Here is a 12,035-nt window from a genome sequence, read left to right as displayed (position 1 = left end):
GCAGATTGAATGTATGCACACATCACTGCTCTCTCTTGAAACCCCACTAAAATTATGTAGAGGGATTAAAAAAAAATGGCATCTTTAAGTTACCAGAGCGAAAAGAACTAATGAGACAAGAGCAACAAAAGTTTTCATGCTAGAAAGTAGTTGGATGACACTGAGGGTCACAGTCCTGATTTGCCCAGGATAATACACATTTTATGCCTGATGCCCTGGTAATAATTATTAATAGCATCTCTTTCACTCTCAAAAGTGTCCTGGTCTGGATGATAAATTGATTCATTAAACCTAAGAGTCCCAGAAGCAAGCCTAATGTACCACAGAATCTCAGAAAATTTCAGGAGTTAATGGCACCATCCCTCTTAAAATCAGAGTGAACAGAAGCCCTGGTTGAGAGTATGTCTGAGCAATCAAGTCCCCCGAGCCCTCTTCTACTACTCTCTGCATCCACGTGACTGCCCTTCCCAACCAGCAGAAGCCTGGAGTGTTTACTCTTTGGAGGGTCCTACCAGAGAGACTCTGGATAGGTATACATTAGATACAGACACAGATGAGAGTGCCACGGTAAAAACAGGAGGATAGGCTGGGCACAGTGGCTCATGCCTGTAATCCCAGCACTTTGGGAGACTGAGGCAGGCAGATCACCTGAGGTCAGGAGTTTGAGACCAGCCTGGCTAATATGGTGAAACCTCGTTTCTACTAAAAATATAAAAAATTAGCAGGATGTGGCAGCACATGCCTTTAATCCCAGCTACTTGGAGGCTGAGGCAGGAGAATATATTAAACGTGGAAGGTGGAGGTTGCAGTGAGCTGAGATGGCACCACTGTACTCCAGCCCAGGACATAGTGGACTCCGTCTCAAAAAACAAACAAACCAACAGGAGGATAAGTGAAAGTCCACATACTGAATGGTGAGACTTCCATCCTCCTTCCACTCATCTTCCAGAACCTACCCTCCAGCCAGGCTTCTATCCTCTAAGGGAGACTGATTCTCTTTTTTTTTTTTTTTTTTGAGACAGAATCTTGGTCTGTCACCCAGGCTGGAGTACAATGGTGTGAACTTGGCTCATTGCAACCTCCACCTCCAGGGTTCTAGCAATTCTCCTAACTTAGCCTCCTGAGTTGCTGGGATTACAGGTGCCTGCCACCATGCCCAGCTAATTTTTTTATATTTTTAGTGTAGGGGGGTTCACCATGTTTGCCAGGTTGGTCTCAAGCTCCTGACCTCAGGTGATCCACCCACCTTGGCCTCCCAAAGTACTAGGATTACAGGCGTGAGCCACTGTACCTGGCCAAGACCAAGATTCTTTAAGCCGAGCCCCCGACCAAAGACTTCAAGATAGTCACAGCATGGAGTCTCCCAATGAAATCACCTGGCCAGATCATTACCCTATTATAAAGTCCACTAGTCCATAAATAAGTACTTGTACACAGAGTATCATCAGCTTTTAAGTGCTCTGTTCTTAAATCTTGCAGTAGGCTTAGAAGTAACTAGTCTAGACAAGAGCAGTGAATGAAGGCTATAGGAGACATGCCTCCAAGAAGATGAAGTTGTTAGATTACCTGATGTATTTGAACCTTTTATGAGATTTATAAACTTTCAGCAAAGAATAGGGATTAATTAATGATAGGTTCATAGAAAAGTAACAGATGTAAACATGAGATATTTATGAACTTCAGAGAAAACTAAAATTAAAATGAGAAAGTAAGTATGATCATAGACTAGATAACAGTTATAGTCTGCCGGGTGCGGTGGCTCAAGCCTGTAATCCCAGCACTTTGGGAGGCCGAGACGGGTGGATCACAAGGTTGAGAGATTGAACCATCCTGGTCAACATGGTGAAACCCCATCTCTACTAAAAATACAAAAAATTAGCTGGGCACGGTGGTGCGTGCCTGTAATCCCAGCTACTCGGGAGGCTGAGGCAGAAGAATTGCCTGAACCCAGGAGGTGGAGGTTGCGGCGAGCCGAGATCGCGCCATTGCACTCCAGCCTGGGTAACAAGAGCGAAACTCCCTCTCAAAAAAAAAAACAAAACAGTTATAGTCATAGTAATATAAACACTGCTGATTTTACAAAACATATGTAACTAAATAGGGAAAATGGGGAGGGAGAATATATATATATTTGTAAGGGCATATTAATAACAATAATAACTAATAAATATTGAGCTTTTATAACCTATACATTCTAAATGCTTTTGTTTTCTTTCTTTCTTTCTTTTTTTTTTTTTTTTTGTGAGACAGAGTTTCGCTCTTGTTACCCAGGCTGGAGTGCAATGGCGCAATCTCAGCTCACCGCAACCTCCGCCTCTTGGGTTCAGGCAATTCCCTGCCTCAGCCTCCTAAGTAGCTGGGATTACAGGCACGCGCCACCATGCCCAGCTAATTTTTTGTATTTTTAGTAGAGATGGGGTTTCACCATGTTGACCAGGATGGTCTCAATCTCTTGATCTCGTGATCCACCCATCTCGGCCTCCCAAAGTGCTGGGATTACAGGCGTGAGCCACCACGCCCAGCCTCTAAATGCTTTTCATAGGTAAGCTCAATTAATTCTTACAACAACTCTGTAAAGTGGTACTATTATTATTATTTCCATTTTATAGATGAGGAAGTTGAGGAGAAGAGAGGTCGACCAATTTGTGCAGGGTCTTACTGCTAGCAAGTTGCAAAGCTAGGATTTCATCCTGAACATCTGGCTCCAGAGTCCATGCCTGAAGCCAAAGCCACTAGGCTGTTGCTTCATCCCTCCCATACAGGCCAGCTTTTCCAACTTTGGAAGCTGAGGGGGCCCACTTTTATACAAAGATCTACTAAGAAGTCATCAAGTGAACTGAAAAATCAAGATTGGGTGAAGTGGCTCACACCTGTAATCCTATAATTTTGGGAGGCTTAGGTGGATGGATAGCTTGAGCTCAGGAGTTCAAGACCAGTCTGGGCAACACAGCAAAACTCTGTCTCCGAAAAAAATACAGAAATTAGCTGGGTGTGGTGGCGTATGCTTGTAGTCCCAGCTGCTCAGGAGGCTAAAGTGGGAGGACTGCTTAAGCCTGGGAGGCTAAGGTTCAGTGAGTTGCGATTTTACTACTATACTCCAGCCTGAGAGACAGAGCAAGACTCTGTCTTGAAAAAATTAAAAAAAAAAAAAAAAAAAGAGAAAAAAAGAGGCTGGGCACGGTAGCTCAAGCCTATAATCCCAGCACTTTGGGAGGCCAAAGTGGGCAGATTACGAGGTCAAGAGATCGAGACCATTCTGGCCAACATGGTGAAACCCCGTCTCTACTAAAAATACAAAAAAAATTAGCTGGGTGTGGTGGCATGTACCTGTAGTCCCAGCTACCCAGGAGGCTGAGGCAGGAGAATTGCTTGAACCCAGGAGGCGGAGGTTATAGTGAGCCGAGATCGAGCTACTATACTCCAGCCTGGCGCCTGGCGACAGAACAAGACGCTGTCTCAAAAAAAAAAAAAAAAAAAAAACCGGTGGGGTGGGGGTGGGGGTGGGCATGGTGGCCTCCAAAGAAAAAAGAACAAAAAAATTTTAAAAACATGGGGGAGCACGGCCGGGCACAGTGGCTCAAGCCTGTAATCCCAGCACTTTGGGAGGGTGAGGCAGGTGGATCACGAGGTCAAGAGATCAAGACCATCCTGGTCAACATGGTGAAACCCCATCTCTACTAAAAATTAGCTGGGCATGGTGGCGTGTGCCTGTAATCCCAGCTACTCAGGAGGCTGAGGCAGGAGAATTGCCGGAACCCAGGAGGCGGAGGTTGTGGTGAGCCGAGATCGCGACATTGCACTCCAGCCTGGGTAACAAGAGCAAAACTCCGTGTCAAAAAAAAAAAAAAATCGGTGGGGTGGGGGTGGTGGCGGGCATGGTGGCCTCCAAAGAAAAAAGAACAAAAAATTTTTTAAAACATGGAGGAGCACGGCCAGGCGCGGTGGCTCAAGCCTGTAATCCCAGCACTTTGGGAGGCCGAGGTGGGTGGATCACGAGGTCAAGAGATCGAGACCATCCTGGTCAAAAGGGTGAAACCCCGTCTCTACTAAAAATACAAAAAATTAGCTGGGCATGGTGGCGCATGCCTGTAATCCCAGCTACTCAGGAGGCTGAGGCAGGAGAATTGCCTGAACCCAGGAGGCGGAGGTTGCAGTGAGCCGAGATCGTGCCATTGCACTTCAGCCTGGGTAAGGAGCGAAACTCCGTCTCAAAAAAAAAGAAAAAGAAAAAAACATGGGGGAGCCTTAACCATATGATATTAAGTGAAGGAGGCAGACACAGAAGGCCACAAGGTGAGGGGAAGATGGGGATATGGTGCTCTCGATGAAGAGAGCACACTCATTTTACCTCCTTCGGGTCAGCAGCAGCGGCCTTTGAGAAGACCAGCCCCATCAGCCTGGGCCTGGCTTTGCTGTTCATCATGTTTCCTCAGCTTGGGTCTGTCCCCAGCCTAGCACTGCTCCTTTCCCGACATATTTTTAGCCCTGCTTTCTCAGGATCCTGACTCAAACGTGGGACAAATATGCCCCTGAAATCTCTAGGAATAACTCTTGTAATTAAAAAAGCAGAGCATCATATACAAACCATTTCTTCCTTTTTTTTTTTTAAGCCAGGGTTTGCCTTCTCTCTCACAGAGAAGTAGGAGAGTAATCTCCAGTAGAAATGGTGAACCACCAGTCATAAATAACCTTATTAGGAAGAGGCTTCAGCCATCAGAGTCCAATACTGAGCTCATATGAAGAAATTAAAAATCATTCCTGGGCCTGTAATCCCAGCACTTTGGGAGGCTGTGGTGGGTGGATCACGAGGTCAGGAGATTGAGATCAGTCTGGTCAATAAGATGAAACCCCGTTTCTTTAAAAATACAAAAATTACCCAGGCATGGTGGTGCGTACCCATAGTCCCAGCTACTTGAAAGGCTGAGGCAGGAGAATAGCTTGAACCTGGGAGGCAGAGGTTGCAGTGAGCCAAGATCACGCCACTGCGCTCCAGCCTGGGTGACTCAGCAAGACTCCATCTAAAAAAAAAAAAAAATCATTCCTGCATTGAGGCCTGAGTTTGCCTCAGAATTTAAAACAGCCATCAACTAATAATTAATCCCTGGGAGGCTGAGGCAGGAGGACTGCTTGAGTTTAGGAGTTTGAGGCTGCACTGAGCTATGATCATGCCACAGCACTCTAGCCTGGGCGACAGAGCAAGACATTTATCTCTTAAAAAAAAAAAATTAATCCTGGCAGGGCACAGTGGTTCACACCTATAATCTCAGCACTTTGAGAGGCAGAGGGTTTGAGACCAACCTGGCCAACATGGTGAAACCCTGTCTCTACAAAAAAAAAAAAAAAAAATACAAAAAATAGCTGTGCATGGTGGTATCTCAACTACTCAGAGGAGTCTGAGGCACAAGAATCTCTTGAACCCAAGAGGCAGAGGCTGCAGTGAGCTGAGATTGTGCCACTGTGCTCCAACCGGGTTACACAGCAAGAGTCTGTCTCATAAAAAAAAAATGTCTGGGTTCGGTGGCTCACGCCTGTAATCCCAGCACTTTGGGAGGCCAAGGCAGGTGAATCACGAGGTCAGGAGTTCAAGACCAGACTGGCCAACGTGGTAAAAACCCGTCTCTACTAAAATTAGCTGGGCATAGTGGTGGGCACCTGTAATTCCAGCTACTCAGGAGGCTGAGGTAGGATAATCGCTTGAACTGGGGAGGCAGAGGTTGCAGTGAGCCGAGATCACACCACTGTATTCCAGCCCGGGCGACAGAGTGAAACTCTGTTTAAGAAAAAACCCAAACTCTTCCTCTGAAGATGCTTCCAGGCTTTGCTTATTTTTGAAAAAACAATCTGATGTTAAGACATTTTATCATTTTGAAGAAATTAATTCTAAAGCCTAATACTGACCTCCTACTACATAGAGTAGAGAACAGATTATTCTTTTGTCATCTAAGATTAAGGATTACAAGAAGAAAAGCTGCTCTGGGAATTATCTTTTAATACTAAAAAGCAAGGGAAAGAGTTTCAATATAAAATGCTGCCATACTTAGACACTACAAATCCATGTGCAAAGTTACCAAATATTTCATAGTTCTAAAAAGTCAACTTTCAATAAACTACATAGAGGGCTGCAGCGTAACATAGTTAACTTGACAAATCAACCCCCAATCACTCATTTTTTTAAGATCAATTTTTTTTCCACCTATATATATATAGTCAATTCTTGTTATTTGTGGTAGTTATGTTTTATAAAATTGCTGTGAGTGCTGCATTAGCAGATACCAAACCACTGCTCCTATGGGAAATATAAGGTTAGAGTCCTGAGAGCCTGTGGTCACACCAAATCACTCATTTTTTTTTTCTTTGTGATGGAGTCTCACTCTTGTCGCCCAGGCTGGAGTGCAAATGTGCAATCTTGGCTCACTACAACCTCTACCTCCCAAGTTCAAGTGATTCTACTGCCTCAGCCTCCTAAGTAGCTAGGATTACAGGTGACCACCATCATGCCAAGTTAATTTTTGTATTTTTAGTAGAGACAGGGTTTCACTGTGTTGGCCAGGCTGGTCTTGAACTCCTGACCTCAGTTGATCCGCCCACCTCAACCTCCCAAAGAAGGTCTTGGGATTATAGGTGTGAGCCACCACACCTGGCCTAAAATCACTCATTTTTTAAATCTTTTTTTTCCACTCTGTTCTTCACATTAGATAATTTCTACTGCTCTTTCAATTCATTTATTCTTTCCTTGGTTAATTCCATTTAGTGATTAAAAAAAAAATGCCAGTTATTGTAGTTTTTAGTTCTAGAACTTCCATTTGTCCCCTCCCCCGTTTTTTTTTTTTTTTTTTTGAGACGGAGTCTTGCTCTGTCACTAGGCTGGAGTGCAATGGCGCAATCTTGGCTTACTGCAACCTCTGCTTCCCAGGTTCAAGCAATTCTCGTGCCTCAGCCTCCCAAGTAGGTGCGATTTCAGGCACGTACCACCATACCCAGCTAATTTATGTAGAGACAGTTTCACCATGTTGACCAGGATGGTCTCAATCTCCTGATCTCATGATCCACCTGTCTCAGCCTCCCAAAGTGCTGGGATTACAGGTATCAGCCACCATGCCCGACCCCATTTGTCCCTTTTTAAATCATTTCTATTTCTTTTCTGAGATTTCCTATCTCTGCAGAAATATATTTCCTCTACTTCGTTGAGGATAATTATAGTATTTGCTTTATTTTTATTTATTTATTTATTTATTTATTTATTTATTTATTTATTTATTTTTGAGACGGAGTTTTGCTCTTGTTACCCAGGCTGGAGTGCAATGGCGCGATCTTGGCTCACCGCAACCTCCGCCTCCTGGGTTCAGGCAATTCTCCTGTCTCAGCCTCCTGAGTAGCTGGGATTACAGGCATGTGCCACCATGCCCAGCTAATTTTTTGTATTTTTAGTAGAGGTGAGGTTTCACCATGTTGACCAGGGTGGTCTCCATCTCTTGACCTTGTGATCCACCCGCCTCGGCCTCCCAAAGTGCTGGGATTACAGGCTTGAGCCACTGCACCCGGCAATATTTGCTTTAAAATCCTTTTTTGATAATTCCAACATCAGGATTACCTTGAGGTTGGTCTTAGGTGATTTTCTTCTCTCTGAAGAACATGTTCCATTTTCCTGGTTTTTCCTATATTCAGTAATTTATATTGGGTTGTCTTTATTTTGGGTTGTATATATGAGTTGTATCCTGGACATTATGAATGTTTAATTATTAGAGTTCAAGACTTGAGGGGCCAATATGGTGAAAACCCATCTCTACTAAAAATACAAAAATTAGCTGGGCATGGTGGCACATGTCTGTAATTCCAGCTACTTGGGAGGCTGAGGTAGGAGAACTGCTTGAACCTGGAGGCAGGTGGAGGTTTTAATGAGCTGAGATCACGATACTGCACTCCAGCCTGGGTGACAGAGTGAGACTCTATATCAAAAGAAAAAGAACATTGACAATACTCAGAATAAACAAGTTACACTGCAGAGCTCTAACTCAGGATGAGCTGGGTAGTTAAGCAGTTTCTTCATTCTGTCACTCAGCTCACCTCTTAACTCTGAGGCCAATAGTAAGTACAGTTCTGAACATAACTCCTCTACTGGGTATTCCTAGTAAATTTATTTTTCAGCAAGGGTAATAAGGTAGAACAGGTCTAAAGGGAGTTCCTTCTGGCTTCTACAAGACTTCAAGCTATATAATAAACAGATACAGTCATAAGGCCAAAACAAGGCTGAGCAGAGAAAATAAGTTTTTCAATAACAAAGTGAATGTAGGGCCAGGCACAGTGGCTCAGTTGAGGTCAAGAGACTGAGACCAACTTGGGAAACATGGTGAAACCACGTCTCTATTAAAAATATAAAAATTAGTTGGGTGTGAAGGTGTGAGTCTATAATCCCAGCTACTCGGGAGGCTGAGGCATGAGAATTGCTTGAACCCAGGAGGCAGAGGTTGCAGTGAGCTGAGATTGCACCATGCACTCCAGCCTGGGCACAAGAGTGAGATTCTGTCTCAAAAAAAAAAAAAAAAAAGCGAATGCAGTATTTCCCTCCAATGTGGATATTGTGTTGACTGCACAAAACTCTGGCTACATTCAAATGGGAAAGAGGTAAAAACTGCTTCATGGGCCGGGCGCGGTGGCTCACACCTATAATCCCAGCACTTTGGGAGGCCAAGGCGGGTGGATCACGAGGTCAAGAGATCGAGACCATCCTGGTCAACATGGCGAAACCTCGTCTCTACTAAAAATACAAAAAATTAGCTGGGCATGATGGCGCACACCTGTAGTCCCAGCTACTTGGGAGGCTGAGGCAGGAGAACTGCTTGAACCCAGGAGGCGGAGGTTGCGGTGAGCCAAGATAGCGCCATTGTACTCCAGCCTGGGTAACAAGAGCGAAACTCCGTCTCAAAAAAACAAAAATGCCTCATGTGTTAGAGCTGTTGTTTTCCCTCTCTGATGCCAATCTATCTCCTGAACCCCTACCTCCTTTTCCAGCTGCCACAACCACAGAGGCCCTTGGCTGAAGCATCACAAGCAACAGAGAATTCACTGAAACCTGGTATTATCTTTTGGCACTCCATAGCTTGAGAGATAGTGATTAGAAGGAGAAAAACATAGAATTTAATCAACAGTATGGCATTTTCACTTCAGCTGTTCCTGGGGGCAAAACAGAGCCATAAAGAGAAATCCCAGATTGAAAGCTTTGTGGTTATCTCCGCTTCTCATTAAAGTGCCCCTAATTATAATCATACCTACGATTACAAGATTTAGCACACCTGGTCTCAAGGATGCACCAGGAAGAGGAATCATCTGTTCATCCCTTCCCATTTCCTTTTCTTTATTCACTAAGCACAACTTATAAGTTTCAGTGAGTACAGACTAGAGACAGTTTGGAGAACAGGGGGAGGCTTTTCATTCACATGGGTTTTCAAAGTGACAAAAATCTTCCATGGCCACAAATTGTTTTAGCACTTGTGAGACAAGCAGTGTTGCTTTCATTGGCTACACACAGATGTGAGAAATCTGGGTAGTTTCGATTTCTTCTCTGACTTTGCTAACCAGACATTTTCCTCTGCTATACACACACACACACACACACACACACACACGCACGCACTCTCTCTCTCTCTGGCTCTGGCTATCTCGCTCTCTCGCTCTCACTTTCACTCTCTCACTCAGTAAGGGTGTATGCACTTACAGAGTCTTGCTCTGTCACCCAGGCTGGAGTGCATGGCATGATCTTGGTTAATTGCAACCTCCACCTCCCAGGTTCAATTGATTTTCCTGCCTCAGCCTCCCGAGTAGCTGGGACTACAGGCGCATGGCACCACACCTGGCTACTTTTTTTGTATTTTTAGTAGAGACAGGGTTTTGTATTGTAGGTCAGGCTTGTATTGAACTCCTGGCCTCAAGTGATCTGCCCACCTCGGCCTCCCAAAGTGCTGGGATTACAGGCATGAGCCACTGCACCTGGCCATAGAAGTTTTTATGAGTCAGCCAGATCTTCTCCATATTCCTTTGTGTCACTATTAGTTGCCACCCCAATACCCATTTTCTGCCATCTTCCTTGCTGAATAAATTCAATTTTATTCAGAGTAGCAATGTGCTAATTAAATGCATAGCCAGGATCCCTTGCAGCTAGAAACAATTATGTGACACAGTTCTGGCCCCCCTGGGGGGGGGCGCCTGGGTAACTAAGTTCCCCAAAATAGGAAACAAAAGCACCAAGGGCTGCCCTTCTCTTATCTTCTTTCTTACTCATTTAAAATATTCACAATGGCCAGAGATGCAGCAGTGATCTTGTAGCCATGAGGCAAAGCCCACAACAATTATAGAAATACTGGCCCTGTTGATATTGAGCTGCTAAACAGACACCACCTACCTACATATTTCTTGTGATGTGAGAAAAACAAATCCTTACTTGTTTAGGCCATCACAGTTGAAGTTTATGTGATTTGTAGTTGAACATGCTCACATCAGATAAGCTCATTCAATCCAAACCTTAACCCACACAAGGCAGAGGAGAAGGGGGAGAAATGCAGCTCAGGGTAAAGCACTTCTCCCAAAGCACTGGGAAATCCCATTGTCTCACTATTGACCTGCACCAACAGCAAGTCGCTATGTAAAGAGAAAATGTGGCTGTGAAGGAAAGAGGGGGTAATTACTGAGTCCATTCCTGTAAAAAAATGGCATCAGAAACTCGATATGGTAACATTCTAGGATGAATAAAGCCCACGTGTGATAAAACAATCACTTTTATAATGGCTTCACTGACACTTGGTTAAATAACGATGTGTCAGCCACAGACGAGCATTGCGGATACTGGGTGGTGAATTATTAATGCAAATTTTCCATATGAAGTCAACTGGGAATGTATTTCCATTAAAATCAAGAAGAAAATTAATTTAGGGGTCGCTTATTCTCAGCATACATATGGTTTTATATATATATATATATATATATACACACACACACACACACACACACACACACACACAGACACACACACTTTCTTCCTGTATTGGCCATACACTGGGGAGAAATCCAGCCAAATCCACTTGAAGAAGGAAGAAAATTTAATTTATGCAGCAACTAACATGTCACGATTGAACTCAGCTAGAAAGGAAACATCTTCAATGAGGCCCTTTAGTAATTCAACATGAACAATTTAATGAGTCAGGAAGGCAAGTCACTCAAGTTCAGGCTGTAGAGGCAGGGCGAATGTGTTCTAGCTAGCTCATCTTGGAGCCTGCTGCTGAGGACAATGCCAGGATTCAGGGCCTCAGTCTGTAACCTTGTGCTCTGGTTTTTCTCTAGCAGTGAGTATATCGTTTGGCCAATATGTTACTGAGGTAATGGAGACATACACTGAAGATACGAACAAGGTCATTTTCCTGCAAAAAAATCCCTGTTGACTCATTTGCATGAGTCCATCAAGGGAAGAGGTTTGAGGTCTTCCCTGGTCAAAGAAAGATTGAGAAATAGACAAAAAAAAAAAAGAGAGAGAGAGAGAGAGAGATGGAGAAACTGCAAAGGGCGAGAGACTGACCTCAGTAGCTTTCTGGCTGAGTCCCCTAAGCAGCAGCACAATCACATGTATGGCAGCTCTGCGTACTTGAACTTCACTGTCTGTTTTAGCCACAGCAATCAGGCAAGCTGTTATCTAGGAGGGCGAAGGAAGATGAAGTTGATAAGAATCAGAGTTGCATAATTACCTATAACCTTTCAACTGTGTTCCACTTACTACACATTCGTCAAGAGCCATTTGGCTTAGAGGGGGCTGGATAGCTGCTTAATCCTCAACAAAGAGGGTGAGCTCTAGTGGGAGAGATCTTGATGCAGTCTGGCTTTTCTGGTAGAGGACAAAATCTGGTTTGGAATTCAAGAATGTGGTTAGAGAATGGGAAGGAATATGTGTACTGTGTATTATATATACATATATTTTTCAAGATGGGGTTTCACTCTTGTTGTCCAGGCTGGAGTGCAATGGCACGATCTCGGCTCACCAAAACCTCTGCCTC

At 44.1% G+C, this 12,035-nt stretch overlaps 1 protein-coding gene across 11 annotated transcripts in view; it reads right to left on the bottom strand.

The window, feature by feature from the left end:
* TANGO6 (transport and golgi organization 6 homolog) overlaps window positions 1-12,035 on the bottom strand; it is a 257,175-nt gene that overhangs the window by 25,171 nt on the left and 219,969 nt on the right. For 6 of the 11 annotated variants that reach the window (XR_013530108.1, XR_013530109.1, XM_078357570.1 and 3 more), the window contains one exon: window positions 11,564-11,677. The exons of 2 other annotated variants lie outside the window; for them this stretch is intronic. Coding sequence is in view for 7 of the 9 variants with exons in the window: in XM_078357570.1 (XP_078213696.1) it covers window positions 11,564-11,677 (114 nt within the window). In the remaining 2 variants the exon portion in view is untranslated. Of the gene's footprint in view, window positions 1-4,890; window positions 5,019-11,159; window positions 11,409-11,563; window positions 11,678-12,035 lie in introns of those variants that run through there. 3 more of the 11 variants (XM_078357571.1, XM_078357573.1, XM_078357575.1) reach the window with 2 other exon arrangements.

The sequence above is a fragment of the Callithrix jacchus genome, chromosome 20 (assembly GCF_049354715.1).
Source record: "Callithrix jacchus isolate 240 chromosome 20, calJac240_pri, whole genome shotgun sequence".
In the NCBI taxonomy this organism is placed as follows: Eukaryota; Metazoa; Chordata; class Mammalia; order Primates; family Cebidae; genus Callithrix; species Callithrix jacchus.
Note: the sequence above shows the minus strand (reverse complement) of the source record. Positions and strands in the feature narration are given on the sequence as shown.